This window comes from Otolemur garnettii, unplaced genomic scaffold (assembly GCF_000181295.1).
Source record: "Otolemur garnettii isolate 467f Iridium unplaced genomic scaffold, OtoGar3 scaffold00087, whole genome shotgun sequence".
NCBI lineage: Eukaryota > Metazoa > Chordata > Mammalia > Primates > Galagidae > Otolemur > Otolemur garnettii.
Genome location: NW_003852482.1, coordinates 1,305,842 through 1,322,814, shown reverse-complemented (window position 1 = coordinate 1,322,814; position 16,973 = coordinate 1,305,842). Strand labels below are relative to the sequence as shown.

The following is a 16,973-nucleotide window of genomic DNA, read 5'->3' as shown; positions in this document are numbered from 1 at the left end:
AAAACTTGCATCAAAGAGGGCAGAGCCTGTGGCTCAAAGGAGTAGGGCACCGGCCCTATATGCTTGAGGTGGCAGTTTCAAACCCAGCCCTGGCCAAAAACTGCAAAAAAATAAAAGAACTTGCATCATAGAAAGGCAGTGAGGCAGGGAGACCGAAGGAAAGGGAAGGTGCTGCAGATGAGCAGCTGCTGGAGAAGGGTCCTGACAGGGAAGGAAACTGGCCACAGGGAAAGGCCACAGGAGCATATGGGGCTACAGTTGGGTGCTCCGGAAAGGTATGACTTCTGGGAGAGAAGAGTGAGGACAGGGACGGGGCACCACTTGGTACAGGCTGTGGACATTTTTTTTTGGCCGGGCCTGGGTTTAAACCCACCACCTCCGGCATATGGGACCAGCGCCCTACCCTTTTGAGCCACAGGCACCACCCTGGGCCGTGGACATTTTAAAATGCAGGAGAGACGGGGCACAGAGGCTGATGTCTGTAATACCAGTACTCTGAGAGGCTGAGGTGGGAGGAACCAAGGAGTTCAAGACCAACCTGAGCAACAAGGCAAGACACCATCTCTACAAAAAATAGTAAAAAAAAAGGTAGCCTGGCCTACACACCTGTAGTCCTAACATTTTGGGAGGCCAAGGCAAGAGGGTTGCTAGGACTGCTTGAGTCCCAGAGTTCACGACTACAGTGAGCTGTGATCACTCCAGCCTGGGTGACACCGTGAGACCTTGTCTCTAAAAGAGAAAAAAATTCAGGAAAGAAGTGTAGGTTCCTTTGAAACAAAAGAGAACCAGACCTTAAATACCATGTTTTTTAACCACAGGTCATTTTTCTGCTTCTTTGGTCCTCATGTAACTTTGTGGAGGACATTGTTGATGACACATTATAAAGGCCCTGTATCCCGTGATCACTCTCAGAGTGGTGTTGACTTTTGTTACAGACAGAATCATGTCCTCCCAAAATTCACACATTGAAGCCCTAACTCCCAGTGTTTGGAGACAGAACCCTTAGGAGGTAACTAAGGTGAAGTGAGGTCCGAACAGCCTGGCCCTGATTCCCTGTGAGAAGAGAAGAGTCACGAGGGAAACACAGTCTCAGCAACGTGAGGACACAGCAAGGGGGCTGTCATCCACATGCCAGCAAGAGGATTCAGAAACTGAACTTTCCAGTACCTTAATCCTGGGCTTGTACCCTCCAGAAAGGTGGGAAAATAACTTTCCTGGTCTGTGTGTTTCACTGAATCAGCCTGAGCAGGCTAAGGCAACACATTCTGGGAAATTTAGTTACAGGCTGAGCCCTTCAATGGCCACAGGCTTTGGCCAGGCAGGTCTGTTGGAAATCACAGGTGTCCCCAAGCCCTACAACCTGTCAAAACGCAACCTGGACAAGTGTCTCCTATGGCTCTCTCAGGCCTCAGGTTGGGATTCATGGTGAGCCTGGCGTGTGCTCCTTTTTCCTGGCCAATGTCTGAGGGTCATCAAGGTCCCTCCATGGGTCTGGGCCAACCCACATCCCCCAGCACTGCTTGACGTCTGCATTGCTGTCCTCCGCTGCAAAGCAGTGCCTCCTTGGGTGAGCTGTTGCTGCCCACTGTCCACCCTCTATTGTGTGAGCACCACCCCCTGCAACTGACCACTCAGCACAGGCCTAGGCCGTTATTCCCCCAGCCAGGCCCAGATGCCACCTATGTTCTGGGACTGGAGGGTCCAGATTCAGCATTGCCCCGGCCATGGAATCCTTCTGCACAAGGCAGGGCTGGCAGGACCGTGGCGGGGAGGCCAGGGTGTCCTCTGTGACAGCCCCACCTTTGCAGAGTAGTCACAAAAATCCCAGTACTTTCTGGAACACCCAGAAACGAGCCCCACCTGTCACCCCTCAGGCCCCCACGAAAGACCTGCAGGCAGTGTGTTGTCAACAGGTTCCCACCAACACAGCCAACTGGGACACCGGGCCTGGGGTGATGGGCACACCACACTATAGTCACAGCCCTCATGCTGAGGCCAGACACTGTCCCCCAAACCCACCCCATCCCACAGACATCCGCACCAGACCCCCACAGGAAAGTTCACCCATGACATGCCCCACCTGACCTTGGGGTGCCCAGGGAGACACATGGAAAAGGCACAGGTACCCCGGCCTGGTGGGGACATCTGAGCCCAGTGCTGAGAAGCTTGACCCAGCTGGAGCTCAGGGAAATTCACCCACCTGCCTCTCCTCAGAGCCCCTCGTTGGGCTCGACCAGGGTGTTTGACCAGGCTCCAGCACCCGGGTGGACACAGGGATGCCCAGACAACGCAAGCACCCTCTCTTCTGTGACCAGGGAGGGTGCGCCAGCAAGTCACCAGGCACTTGGATTGGTGCCCACATCCCCCAAGGCTCACTTTTGTGAACCCCCACTACCTCCCAGCCACCTGGCCCTCACCCGTCCTCCCAAGAACGACATGCAGGCAGCAGGTTTGGCAACACAGTTTACTCAGAGCAGGTGCAGGGGCCCTGCGAGGCCAGGCAGGCAGGGGCTTTGGCATCGGGCCTGGGACAGGAGCCCCTCTAAATCAGCTCCTGTGACAGACAGGGCAGGGCTCAGGGCCTGCACGTTCCCCAGAGGTCCCATGGGGCACTGGTGAGGGCCACTATACAGGACTAATGTCCAGCTGCCTGACTTAGAGCAGAGCGCTCAGCTCCCTGAGCCTCAGTTTCTCTGTCTGTGAAATGGGGTGACTGTCCCAGCCTCTAGATGGTGTCGAGGCAAAAGAAATCGTGAAGGTGATGGGCCAGTGCAATGCCACACACGGGGCCCGGGGACGCAGCCCGGTGTGGCTCATGTGGACAGAAAGTTGGGTACAAGGGGCCACCTCCTCCTCTGCCCAGGTCTCCCCTCTACATCCCCAGCCTCTCAGGGTCCCCAACTGGGCCACCACCCTAAAGGCTCCTGATCTTTCCAAAGCACCAAACAGGATGGCCATCTCTGGAGTTGCCCCTCAGTGCCGTGGGGTGTCCCACTCAGAGGAAGGGACAAACAGCTAAGGAGCCAACCAGGGGCTCCCATCAGGACCAAGGGTCCAGGGGCTTTAGTCCAGCCAAGGGGCTTACCTGCTTCAGGAGCTCAGCACACCTCCCTGCAGGACAGGATGGAGTGAGGGGCTGGCAAGACCTGACCCACAGAGTTCCCAGGCTGGCATCCACCCCAAAGGGCCCTGGTCTCACCATGCCGGGCAGCCAGGTAGAGGCCAGTGTCTGCTGTCATCTCTCGAAACTTCCAGAATCCCAGGTGGTAATCCTCCTCCAGGCTCCGAGCTATGGGGCACAGGATCTAGGTGGGCAGTGCTCAGGGAGGACAGCAGCAAGGCAGACCCTGCCCCTACCAGCAGAGCTTACTGAAATACTTGACCACGTAGAATTCCCTGCCCTGCCAGAGCAGGGACACCTTCAGGATGGCGTAACCCTCATAGTCCGTGTCAAGCACTTGGATCTCTCTGTGGCCTTCAGGAGCCAGCGTGGGGTGGGCAGGGAGAACTTCTGCAGACCCAGGCATCCCACAGAGGATGGGCCTCGGGGGCCAGTGTCTGCAGGTCTGACTCAATCCTGTCTCCACCCAGTGCCCGGCCCCTCCCCTGGTGCCCTGCTGGGGACACTAGAACATCCCTTGAAGGATGACCCAGCACGTTGAAAGGATAATGGGAAGGCCTGGGCATGAGATGTACAGGGAACAGCGCAGAGAACAGCAGGGGAACAGTATGGGGAACAGTGCAGGGAATAGAGTGGGAACAGCAAGGGGAAGAGCATGGGGAATAGTGAGGGGAACAGAGTAGGGAACAGCAAGGTGAACAGCACAGGGAACAGCAAGGCCTTGTGAGTGGCTGGAAGTTGTAACTGTACCAACAGGGCAATAGCACTTACCAGGAAAAGCAAATTTCCCTGAAACGTTTATTTCTGAGCCCACTATTTTTTCTGTCTCACAGCTTCCTGAGCTGAAAGGCAGCAAAGTGCTCATCAGGAAAATGCCAGTCTTAGTTCTGTGCTGGGCACATTCCCAGAGTGGGGTGTGTCTTCAGGGAGCGCTCCGGCAGCCTCCTGGAGCATCCCAGAGTCTGAAGCAGGGCTGGGCAGGGAGAGTGCAGTGTGGGGGCTGTACCAGCCTCTCTCCCAGGGGGTCTGGAGCAGGGCTGGGCAGGGAGAGTGCAGGGTGAGGGCTGCACGTTAGGCCACCAGCCCCATGCTTATTTTCCTTTCTTATGATTTAAGATTGTGAGAAAATGTAGACCCCAGAGCCTGGGGTTCTGACCTTCTCTGGGGTCAAGGTCCCATGCAGGAAGGGCTGACCCACCCAGGTGAGGCCGGCAACCAAGATCCCACACCTGCCTTTTCCTCCCCACAGGGCCCTCAAGCCTTACTTGTTATATGCAATCTTCACGGTCAGATAACTCCCGCTCACAGTAAGAAACAAGCCCTCCACCCTTTTCGGGGACTTCAGCGCCAGGTTTTGGTCAGAGGCCACACCAACCTCCCGCCAGAATCCTATAAGCTGGAGAGAAGAGCCAGAGCCACCCCCAGCTCTAAATGGCAGGACCAAAACTCCTGCCCTGGAGCATTTTTCAGACCCCAGGAAGAGAGCTGGTGGACTCTGGGAGGCGGTAAGCCTCAGTGTTACAACAGCATGATATCTCGGAAGCTGCTTGCCCTCACGGCCATCCTTCTGAAGGGTCTGCCAGGTGATCGGACATCATGTCCACAGGCTAACCCCTCCCCACTGTGTAGGTGCTGGGGAACAGGCCTCTGCCATTTCTTAACGGCCATGCAGGGGGTGGCCAAGAGGCCCTGCCTGTCCTTGGGTGCAGGACACTGACAGGGCAGCGCTGGCTGGGGCCAAACAGCATGCACCGGGGAGCAAGTGGCTCCGGGGCTGTCCAAACCTTGGCAGGGAGAGGCACGTCTTGCACTCAGCAATCTTCCCCAACCCAGATCTTCATCTGAAATCTTTGTAAAACTGATTATTTTCACAAAAAAAGAAATTCTCGTGTCCAACATGGGTTGTCTCTGGCCTGCTCAGCTGTGCCTGGTCTGGCAGCCCACACCAACGCAGGAAGGAAGGAAATGCCCACAGAAAGCACCAAATGGGCACTAGATTCCACCAAGCCCTCCACACCAGGGGTCTGGGTGTGTGCAGAGCCAGAGGCACAGGGGAAGCCCCCAGCTTGAAACAACCCAGAGTATCGTACAGCCCGGCTGGGCACAGGCCTGCCTGAAGAAGGCCCTGGGGGCCCTCAAATCCCAGGTAGTGGACAGACCAAGCAGGCCTAGCCCAGAGCCCATGGCCAAGACCTCAGTGGCCTGGCCTCTTGGGTTTCCAGGCCAGGCTGGCTGTTCTGAACCTGCTGGGGATGCAGAGCTGGGGACAGCTGGACCCACAGAAGCTGCACATTCTCTGGGCCCCTCCTTTCCCCCCCTCTACCCCCAGCATTTGCCTTCAAGCTAAGAAAGAAAGGCCACCTTATGCCTATCTAGTTCCACCATGGCCGCCTCCACCTGTGCCTGGATCACTGTGAAAATGCCCAGGATGACACTCAGCAGCCAGGCTTCCATGGCAGGGTCTGGGCACAGGCACCCCTGCTCCCACAGCACCTGAGTTTATATCTGGGGAGAGAACATGAGCATGTGCAATCACCCAGGGGATGTCATGAGGGGAACTTGGCTGCCAACTGCTCAGAGACTCTGGGTGCCCCTGCACAAGGGCCATCCGGCTGGTGGCACCCACACCCACAGCTAGGGGCCAGCCTGGGCAGCACAGCAGCTGACACGGCCATCTTCCTGGCATGTGTACAATTGTAGACACGGTACACGGGCTGTCTGAGGGCCTGGGAACAGGAGAAGCCCACCCACGTCAGGCTGGGCAACCCACCTTCTTACAGGACACTAGTTGGTTTTGTGGGCTCTTTCTGGTCATTCTAGGGCAGACAGCAAAAATGCTCTAAGGACCTAGAGGGACCTGGCTCAGGCGTGTCCTGCCCTCATCTGCAGCCAATGAGCTCAAGATGGGATTTGAGGCTCAGCGCCTGTGGCTCAAGTGGCTAAGGCACCAGCCACATACACCTAAGGTGGCGGGTTCGAATCCCCAGCCCAGGCCCGCCAAACAACAATGACGGCTGCAACCAAAAAATAGCCAGGCGTTGTGGCAGACGCCTATGGTCCCAGCTACTTGGAAGGCAGAGGCAGGAGACTCGCTTGAGCCCAGGAGTTGGAGGTTGCTGTGAGCTGTGATGCCACAGTACTCTACCCAGAGTGACAGCTTGAGGCTCTGTCTGAAAACAAAAAAAAAAGATGGGATTTGAACCCAATCCTAATCTCTTAGGAGCCTGCCCCACCAACAATGTATTCTGTGCCATGCCCAGGACCAGCTGCGTGACCTGCGCGGCCCAGTGAGAGATGAAATTTGGGGTAAGGGTAAAACAACCACAGTCTCTTCTCCTGCCCCTGTCCCTTGGGGTCTGAGCCTTCCCCTCCTCAGGACAGACTGCAGCGGGAGGGCCACAGATCAGGAGGACACAGAACCCGGCTGCTGGGCCCCATCCCTGCTCCTGCCTCCAATCACGTGATCCAGGACAGCTGCTCCACCTCAGTTTCCCCATCTATAATGGTGACCACACACATTAAATAAACACGGCTATGAATGACGTACTGGTAGCACATCTCACCAGACCTCCCTGCACCCCAAGACCAGCCCTGTCCAGGCTTTGACCCTGGTGTCCAGCATCTCTCAGGCTACAGAGATGACTTCTTTTTTTGAGACAGAGTCTCACTATGTTGCCTTCCCTAGAGTGCCGTGGCATCACAGCTCACAGCAACCTCAAATTCTTGGGCTTAAGTGATTCTCTTGCCTCAGCCTTCCAAGTAGCAGGGATTACAGGCGCCCGCCACAATGTCCAGCTATTTTTTGTCATAGTTGTCATTGTTGTTTAGCAGATCTGGGCCGGGTTTGTACCTATCAACCCTGGTGTATGTGGCCAGCGCCCTAACCACTGAGCTATGGGCTCTGAGCCTAGATGACTTTGTTTTAAGAGTAAGAATTTTTATTTTCAAAAGCAACTTCATTTGTGATTTATATTTAAAAAACAAAAAACAAGGCCAGGTGCATAATCACACCTATAATCCTAGCACTCAGGGAGCTGAGTCAGGAGGATTACTTGAGCTCAGGAGTTTGAGACCATCCTGAGCAAGAGGAAGACCCCATCTCTAAAACTTGCTGGGCGTTGTGGTGGGTACCTGTAGTCCCAACCACTCAGAAGTCTAAGGCAAGAAGATTGCTTGAGCCCAAGAGTTTGAGATTGCTGTGAGCTATGACGTTATGGCACACTACTAACAAGGGCAACCAAGTGTGACTCTGTCTCAAAATAAATAAATAAATAAAAGTAAGAAATAAAAACCAAAAACTTTCTCCTCTCTGGAAATGAGCTAAAAATAAACAAAATCTACCTTCTATCTCCCATTTTCACCCCCCGCCCCATGCCCTTCAAATAAAGAGGGAAAAGGCCAAGCCTGGTAGCAGAGTACCCTGTTGGGAAGCCCTCCTGCAGTGTGGCGGGGGATGTGACAGGCTCTGGCGCTGGCATCACAGGGGGCCACCGTCACCCTGGGCTCCACAGCTGAGGGGCAAGTGTTACATGGCCAACAGGTATCTGAGGGTGCTTGAGGCAGCTCCTTCCGGGCCAGTATCCCCAACCTGGTGCCAAGGGACAGCCTTCCTGCCCCTGGAGCTAGAAAAGCCCACCTGGAATGTCTCCAGATCTGGTCAGCTAAACAATAGTTCCCAGTTACCAAAATTCATTTCCCAGGTGGCCACAGGCCAGCTTGGATCCAGCTTGGCCATGGCTTTGTGTGGGGACAATCCATGACCATGTACTTCCAGAGGGACCACCCAAAGGGCAGGAGAAACTAAGCAGCAGAGCCCAAGGCAGCCCCAGACTGTCCAGGTGGGAGGGAAAGGAGGAGGCCCCCAATATCCACCCCAGGCAGGACTGAGGGCTGATGCCCACAGGGACAATTGCTTCCAGCTCCTGCCCTGTGTGGGCTGCAGCACCCATGAGCAACAGACCAGAACCTCGGGCACCTTCCTGTTCTAGCACACGCCTGCATTTCAAAGTGTGTGCCAGGTGCAGAAGCACTCCGAGCTCCCAGCAGGTGGGGTGGGCCCTGAGGAAGACCTTCCTGTACTCCAGTCCAGGCCCTGGAGACTGACAGCCTGTTTGAGCCCCAGCCTGGTCACTTGCTGGCTGTGTAAGCTTGGTAAATCCACTCCATATGCCTCAGCATCTTTTTTTTTTTTTTTTTTTTTCAGACAGGTCTCACTCTATTGCCTAAGGTAGAATGCCTAGCATCATCACAGCTCACAGCAACCTCAAACTCCTAGGTTCAAACAGTCTTCCTCCCTCAGCCTCCCAAGTAACCAAGACTACAGGTATCTGCCACAATGCACAGATAGTTTTTCTATTTTTAATAGAGATGGGGGTTTCACTCTTGCTCAGGATGCCCTGGAATTCCTGAGCTCAAATGTGAGCCACCGCATCTGGGCTATACCTCAATTTCTTGGTCATAGAAATGAAGAGCTCAGGGTGGTGCCTATGGCTCAGTGAGTAGGGCGCCAGCCCCATATTCAGAGGGTGGTGGGTTCAAACTCAGCCCCGGCCAAACTGCAACAAAAAAATAGCCAGGCATTATGGCGGGCGCCTGTAGTCCCAGCTACTCGGGAGACTGAGGCAACAGAATCACCTAAGTCCAAGAGCTGGAGGTCACTGTGAGCTGTGACGCCATGGCACTCTACGAGGGTGACAAAGTGAGACTCTGTCTCTTAAAAAAAAAAAAAAAGGAATGAAGAGCTCAGTGGGTTTGCTGTGTGCATCCAGGTTGTCTACTGGGGGGCTCTGAGCCAGAGGGCAGGGGCCTGGAGTCCGCTGGCCAGACTATGACCCACCCCTGTGGTTTAAAAGTAGCGCCCAATATCACACCATTGGGAGAGGCAAAACCCACATAGGCTGGACTCCCTGGCCTCTTGCACCCAAGGCCTGTGCCCAGTGGAGACCCAGGGCAGGGCCCATCTTTGCAGTGAGCTTGTGTGAGCCAGTACAGAGTGCTCAGCTCTCCCTGTGGGTGCAGCCCCAATATGTGTTGAGCTTGGGTGCAGGCTCCTTACAGGTGTTCCCTTCAACCCACCTCTCTGCCTCTGTCTCTCCAGGAGTGCTAGGGTCAGGATAGGGCCACTGCACCCTCCCTGAGGGAGTCCCCAAAGATGCAAGGAGTAGTCAGGTTGCAGAATCTGTTTATTGAGAAGAAGGAAGGGGATCCATGGAGGCAGGGCTAGTAGGTAGGTGCAGGAGGCAGCCATGGTGGACCTCCAAGGCAATAGATATGACTCCTGGGGTGGCGAGGCTGGCAGCTCCAGCTCCAACACACCTGTGTGAGAAAGGCATGGGTATTCCACCCACTCTCTCACCAGCAAATGCTCTTGCTGCCCTCCAAGGGCAGAGAGAGCTGGACATACCCATCCACCACTGCCCCCCACACCTGCCAGGCTCTGTGCTCCTACGGGAGGCCCCTTGCTCACTTGGTGGCAAAGAGCACCAGGCTCTAGTCTTGGTGAAGAGAGTGGGTGTGGCAAGAAAGACCCAGAATGGCCATTAAATGACAACAAAATCAAATCTACAGCTGCCTGGTCACTGAGAAAATGGTGGGGAAAGGGGAGAGGCAGAAGATGGGATTTGCATGTTCTGCTAGTAGACCCTTCGGAGGGTGATTTGGCATCGACCCCTCCATGTTTCCCAAACATGTGTGATGAGAAAACTCAATAGCCCAAATGTCCCTGAGCACAGCAGCAAATAGCCAAGAGAGAAGCACATGGGGCACTGATCCAAAGCTCTTAGAAAAGAACAAAGACACAGGCTATACTGATGCCAAGATGGGAAAAGCAGGCTACAAAATCCAAGAAATGCCTACCACCAAGGACAGCCAGGGGCCTCTCTCCTGACCTCCACGGTTTAACATGGGTTCTCTATTTCTTGGCAATGGGCCTGGGTGAGCCACCCAATGTTTTTATGGTATCTGGTTTAGGAAAGTGCTCCCCAGAACCTATGTGGGTCTGGCCTCATGGGTCCTGGGGGAGAGAACAAGGATCCAGGCAATTCCAAAGTGGGACCCATGCCCTGGGAGGTGAGTAAGGGGCTCTGGGGACAGAGTATAGAAAGAGAGCCCCCAAACTTCACATCCACCTGGAACCTCCAAATAGGACCTTATTTGAAAATAAGGTTTTTGCAGATACCATTGGTTAAGGATCTGGAGATGGGATGTTCTTGGATTTAGCATGACCCCTAAATCCAAAGACTGATGCCCTTACAACATGAGGGAAATTTGGACTCAGACACACAGAGGGAAGGTGGTCATGTGACAACAGAGGCAGAGATCAGGGTGATGCCTCGATAAGCCAAGAAAAGCCAGGACTGTGCCACACCCAGAGGCTGGAGGGGTCTGGGGCCACTGTCCCTCAGAGCGGCAGAGGAGACCTGCCCTGTGGACACCTGTACTTTAGACTTCTGGCCCCCAGAACTGGGAGGGAACACATTCCTGTTGTTCTAAGCCACCTAATATGTGGTACTTTGTTGTGGCAGCCCCAAGAAGTTAGGGGGGCTTTCCCAGGAGAGGAGATGTTCCAGCTGAGGCTTGGAAGTCCCCCACAGATGGGGTGGGGGCCACACGTGCTACGTGAGCTGCAGGGAAGGAGAGCAGACAACTCTGCAGGGCCTGGAGGAAGGGGGTGTGTGGGCTGGCCGCCTTGCCCCACCTGGGGAGGGCCGTCAGGGTGCCTCCTTGTCCTTGGGGAAGCACATATCTGTGGAAAGGAAGATATCAGTGAGATGCCAAGCTGGCCAGGGCTGCCCTGAATTGTCCTGCCTGTGCCACCCACACCTCTCCCTTAGTCTGTGTTGGGGGCTGTGAGTTAGAGGGGCTGAAGGGTCTCCCAACCTTCAGCACTAGAAAAGAAGACCCCTGCTGCCCCCCGTCTCCTGTCTGGGGTGAGGCTTGGTGACTGGGGCATGGCCAGGGTACCTGATTTGGGCAGCATGACCATCATATCATCAGGGAGCCCCACCGTTGGGTAGAAGTCCTGCAAGGCCTTCACTGCTTGGGGACTCGCATCTGGGCTCCTGCCTGAGGCAGGGCAGGAGTCACTGTGAACCCAGGAGGTCACAGGGACTATGACAGGGGCAAAGAGGGAGAGGGAGGAGTCTCTGGCCTCATTCCCCTTCCCTGAGGCCAACAGAAGACCTCTATGTACACTGCACAGGAGCCCTACCTGACCAATGTCACACAATTCACACACACAGGGCCCCCTAGAGCCTGGGCCCCAGCCCCCTAAACATCTAAAGGCCAGCCTCCAGCCCCACTGTGCCCTCTTCACCTTGGAGGCTCCCAGAAATTAAAGTAGAGCCTAGTTCAAGGACTTAGCCAGCAAGACCAAGCAGGGCTGAGTGGGTCACCACTCCCAGAAGGCCAGAATCTGGCCCTAGGAACCACCCCCTTGCCAGCTTCCTTCCAGTCCAAAGTACTATGAAGTTTAACTCCAGCCCCTATCTGGCCCAGCCTTGGAAAGGAGGAGATCGGGTTAGGGGAGAGGATTGGCATATCCAAAACAGGCGGGATGGAGCACTACCCAAAAGCTGGGAGGGGCCCAAGGGGTCTAGCAGGTGGGAAGAGGACAGAAGATGGTATGGAGGAAGGGCCAAAAGAGGGGTCAGGGTCAGGGGAGACTGGGCCAGAGTGGGGGGCACAGAGGCCTCACTGTAGAGCTGCACCATGGTGCTGAGGGCCCCCTCCAGCTCCTTGTAGATGTAGACCAAGGCGAAGGAGCTGTAGTCTGTGTCCACCACACGCACATCTAGGTAGCCCAAGGCTGCAGAGGAGATGACCACCGTGAACTGGACAGAGCCCAGGCCCTGACCCCACCCTTGCCCCCACTGCAGGGAGACTGTGAGCCAGGCCCCAGGGTGCAGAGGGAGAGGTGGGCCATAGAGGGACTGCAGATGGCGATGGTCACCCCTAGACAATCAGGGTCCAGGGCCCCCAAAGGCAGGTTCGGCAGGACCTACCTGGGACTCTGAAGTGGCCCTCGGAGCCCACCTTCACGTACTCGGCGTCCACCTGGTTACAGCTGTCTGCCCTGGGGGGTGTGTGGCCATGTCATTCTTGTGCCCAGAGACCCCCTCCTATGCCCAGTCCAGCCCCAGCCGGCCCAGGCAACTCACCCAGGGAACTCCATGTGGACACTGAGGTCACCCCCCGCAGTGGCCTTGATGGCCCTGGTGGACATCAGCAGGTGGTCCTTCTTGCCCAGGAAGACTTTGCAGTCGGACACCATGGAGACCACATACCATAGGCCTGAGAACTGCCAGGCAGCTCAGTGACTGGCAGGCCAGGGCAGCCAGCAGTGGGGTCTCTGACCCAGGGATCCAGGGGGACAAGCCAGAGGGCCCAGAGGACAGACCCTGTCTGGAGACACAGAGCCTAGGGTCTCAGAGCAGCAATCCAGGTGGGAACGTCACAGCTCTGCCGGGAACCTCAGTTCTCCCAACTGTGACATGGGCCTAGAAATCAGCCCCCCACACAGGGTTGTTTTATGGTTAAGCAGAAAGCAGGCCCACAGCTGGCCCGCTCCAGGAAAGGGACTGCTTCTATTGTCATGTCCTGCTCTGCTGCTTCCAGCTAGGGCTCAGCCCCACCCTGCAGGCCAGCACAGAGGCCCCTGGTACCTTTCTGGCATCAAAGTTAGGCTGCAGCAAGACCTCAGCCTGGGCTACGGACACCCAGAGCAAGGCTGGGACCAGGCTCAGCAAGAGCGACTTCATCTCCACTCTGCCCTCCAGCCCCCGGTGCCCAGAGTCCTGCAGCCCCAGCCAGCCCAGCTTTATAACCCAGCCCAGCACCTGGGCTCCACCACTAAGGAGGCTAGGGAGCGCCAGTCCCTTGTCCATTGTTTGGCACAATCACTGCAGTGTTTCCACTGGCTCCAGAGGTCATTTCCTGGAGGGCTCCAGACAGCCAGGCTCTCACCTGACCCACACAGGCTAAGGATTTGTCCCACAGCCCTGCCAGGCATGTCGCCAGTCATAGGGTCTGGCATGGCCAGCCACCCAGCAAAGGCCAGGTGTTGCCATGGTTTGCCAGGACTCACATCCCAAGCACCTCTGTCCACTCTCTAGCCTAGCCAAGGCACTTGGGTTGCTGCTCTAGCAAAAGGGGTCCCTCACCCAGGTGTCCACCCTCCAGCCTGGCCAGCTGGGTTGCTGCTCTGACAAGGGGGTCCCCCACCCAGGATCTAGTCATCTCTCATCTCCAACACAGCAGTGGGCTTACCTCTGGCCAAGGCTCTGGACCTGGTCCAGAGGCAGAGCCTGTGTTGGTACAGGTGTGAGAGAGGCTCGGGCAGCCCTCGTTCAAAACTGCCCCCAACACAGCCACCGGTCGGGCCTCTAGCAAGCACATTTGGGACAGGGTGGGGCTGGGCTGGCACTTAGGGAGGATTATGGTATTGGAAGCTGCCTTATCAGGTTAAGTGTACAGGCAGGAGTGACGCCGGGAGGCGCCATGGGCCAGTGGAGTCTGGAGCCTGGGAAGGTCTCTCCAGGTGACCTCGCTGTCCACACAGAGCACCTAGGGATACCGGATAAGGTGCAGCATGTGGGCTCAGGGCACACCCCCCAGAGAGGACAGCACCACCAGTCCTCCAAAGTGGAAGGAGGACCTGGGTCAGAGAAAGACTTTCAGCACCCAGCAGGGAGCGAGGGGGAGGAACGGAGAGCATCTGCTGGCTGCCTCTACCCAGCTTCAGGAAGTACCAGCCCTTAGCCAGGCCCCTGCCGCCAAGGTCACCCAGCGTCAACAGATGAAATGAGGTTCAAAAGGTTTGAAAAATCCCAAAGACTCAATAACAAAAAAAAAGAAAGAAAGAAAGAAAGCCAAAAGATTTAAAAAGACATTTCACCAAAGAAGACATCTGGATGGAAAATAAACACAGAGCTCCCAGCATCAATAGTCCCTAGGGAGGTCTGAGTTGAGACTGTTTCAGACAAGCTACTACACCTATGAGAATGCCTGCAGTTGTAAAAACAAACACTGTCGACCCCAGGGGCTAGCATGGGTGAGGAGCAGCTGGAGGTCTCAGGAAGGAGCAGAATGAGCTGGTGCAGCTCTCTGGACAGCACACTGGCAGCTTCTCATAGAGTGAGACATACACTCACCATATGGCTCAGCAGTGGCGCTCCTAGTGTATACACCAAAGCTGAACAGGACAGCAGTGGAGGCGTCATTCACAATCACTGAAAACCAGAAACAACCAAACGCCCTCCCTGGGTAGGTGGACCAGCAAACTGCAGCCCATCATGCCCTGGAACATCACTTGGGAACAGAGAGGAGCAAGTCACTGACTGAGCAGCACAGCCGAGGCTCAGACCACTGTGCTGCCTGAAAGGAGCCAGTCTGAAAAGTCCAAATCTGTAACTCCTTTTATGTGACATTCAAGAATAAGCAAGACCCCAGGGATAGACACCTGCTCAGAGGTTACCAGGGGCGGGAGGTTCGGTTGCCAGGGTGATGCAGCTGTCCTATGTTGTGGCGATTTGCCCTGACAGTATACCATAAACTAAAACTAAACTCCTAACCCCCCACTGGCTGAACAGACCCCTCTCAGTCAAGGGACCCCAGATAAACTTTAGGACCTCCCCAGCCACGACAGGATGGGAGGTCGAACACATATCATTTAACCCCTCCCTTGCTAAGAGCCAGACCAGCATTCTTTCCTGGTAAAACACCACCAAACATAAGGTGGTATTTATAGTCATGGAACATGTGCAAAGAAGGTTTTCAAGTCCTTGTTTCATCTTTGTGACATAGAGGATGGCCTTTTTTTTCCTTTTCTTCTTCTCTTTTTTTTTTTTTTTTGAGACAGAGTCTCACTCTGTTGCCCTGGGTAGAGTGCTGTACTGTCATAGCTCACAGCAACCTCAAACTCTTGGACTAGGCAATCCTTTTGCCTCAGCCTCCAAAGTTGCTGGGACTATAGGCACCCAAACAATCTCTGACTACTTTTTCTTTTTCTTTTTTTTCTATTTTTTAATGTTGGCTTCTCAGAGTGCTAGGATTACAGACGTGAGCCATGCCCAGCTGAGAATGGCCATTTTTCACATGGACCCATCCAAGGACAAAAAGCCCACTGCACAGAGGCATCTTTCTCCTTCATAAATATCCATGACTCCCATCTATAGCTTGTAAAATATGTATATTTAGCTATCCTGCTCAGTATAAAATCTTGTTCCCTTTGTCCCTTGAAGCACCTGTTCCTGGCTTGTGGCCGGAAGTCCTGTTTCCCACCTGTTGAAATGGCTACTGTGGGCCAAAAACCTTTATGAGAAATAAAGATCTCCTTTTCCAAATTATAAACCTCGTTATCTTTGTCAGTTAACAACACCTAAAAGGGAGAATTCTATTGCATGTAAATTATACCTTAGTTTTTCAAAGCATATATATGTGTGTGCTCGTGCTCCCTCTCTCTCTCTCTATATATATATGTGTGTGTGTACATATATATATATATAATATTGCATATGAAAAATATTCCTGGCTCAGCACTCATAGCTAAGTGAGTAGAGTGCTAGCCCCATACACCGAGGCTGGCAGGTTTGAGCCCAGCCTGGGCCTGCTAAACCACAACTGACAACTGCAACCAAAACATAACTGGGCATTGTGGTGGGTACCTGTAGTCCCAGCTACTGGAGAGGCTGAGACAAGAGAATTGCTTAAGCCCAAGAATCTGAAGTCGCTGTGAGCTATGACACTACAGCACTCTACTTAGGGTGACATAGTGAGACTGTCTCAAAAAAAATAAAAGGAAGAAAGAAAAATCTTCCCCCCAAAGTGCTGTCACATGGATTTAGGAGCAGCGAGGCCTGAGTGAACACTAGCACATAGGCCATGAGCTGCATCCCCAGCATAACAGTTGATGACTTAAGTGAGCTCATGGAGCTGAGCTCGAGGCCAAGCCTAGGACCACATGACAGGTCCAGAGCTGCAGGGCTGGGTGTGGGAGGAGTTGGGCAAAAGCCACTAGAATGGCCAGACTACTGGACAGAAAGGGAAGCTTCTGCAGAGCGAGCTCTGGGTCAGCAAAAACAGAGGGACAGGCTGGCCCAGAATCCCTCAGCATGTGCTATCTGACCTCCAGTCCTGAAGAGAGGGTCAGGGAGGCCTTCCCACCAGGGAAACTGTACCTGCTGGCTGGACCAGAACTCATGCAAGACCATCACTTACTGTCTGGCCTCTATATTTCCCTGGACCCAGGGAAGCATAACCTAAATGCGTCTTGCTTAAATCTTCCCGAGTCACCGGCCAACCCCACGGTGTCTTCCCCCCACCAGCCCCCCGCCCTGACCTCCCACCCTGCACTTCCTGCTCTCCAGCCTCTTCCTCACCCTCCCTTGGCCTGAAGTTGCCTCCTCCACGAAGGCTTCCCAGACCTCTTCCCCTCTCCCTCCTGCATACCCCTAGCCTTCTCCTTGCCAGCACCTGCAATGAGGAAGCCTCTCCTGACTCTGGGCATGCCCCTCCCCCAAACGCACACTGCAAACTGCCAGAGAACATCTGTGCTCAGCGTTGACTTCAGCGTCCTCAGAGCTTCCCACGGGCCTGGCACGCAGAAGGTGCTCAGTGAGCCTGCGTCAGTGGGTAAACAAGAGGTTGGCCTGCAGGTAGCTGCAGCATTTGCAGCCCGCCTAGTCCCTGGGGGCTGAGAGAGTCCACCTCAGGTAGAGCCCCGCTCCCCATCCCAGGGTCCTGCCCGCCGCAGCTCCCTGTGCACGCTGGCATGTGCACACTGCGCTGCACACTCAGGACTCTCGGATGGCAGCGCTCAGGATGTCGTGCAGGCCGAGTGGACAGGTGTCCGCAG

The 16,973-nt window shown here is 54.9% G+C and overlaps 2 protein-coding genes across 2 annotated transcripts; both read right to left on the bottom strand.

The window, feature by feature from the left end:
• Positions 1 to 2,701: 2,701 nt before the first annotated feature.
• LCN8 (lipocalin 8) lies at positions 2,702 to 5,575 on the bottom strand (the record flags this gene model as incomplete). Its single annotated transcript, XM_012808248.2, has 7 exons — positions 5,483 to 5,575; positions 4,387 to 4,517; positions 3,893 to 3,963; positions 3,371 to 3,475; positions 3,200 to 3,289; positions 3,086 to 3,111; positions 2,702 to 2,725 (listed from the first exon to the last, which is right to left on the bottom strand). Coding segments are annotated over exons 1-7 (540 nt in total), but the record flags the coding sequence as incomplete, so codon positions are not given.
• Positions 5,576 to 10,830: 5,255 nt separating this feature from the next.
• LCN15 (lipocalin 15) lies at positions 10,831 to 12,419 on the bottom strand. Its single transcript, XM_012808186.1, has 5 exons — positions 12,280 to 12,419; positions 12,124 to 12,194; positions 11,817 to 11,927; positions 11,084 to 11,185; positions 10,831 to 10,865 (listed from the first exon to the last, which is right to left on the bottom strand). The coding sequence occupies exons 1-5, from the start codon at positions 12,390 to 12,392 to the stop codon at positions 10,831 to 10,833; spliced, it is 432 nt and encodes a 143-aa protein (XP_012663640.1). The 5' UTR covers positions 12,393 to 12,419.
• Between the last annotated feature and the right edge of the window lie 4,554 nt (positions 12,420 to 16,973).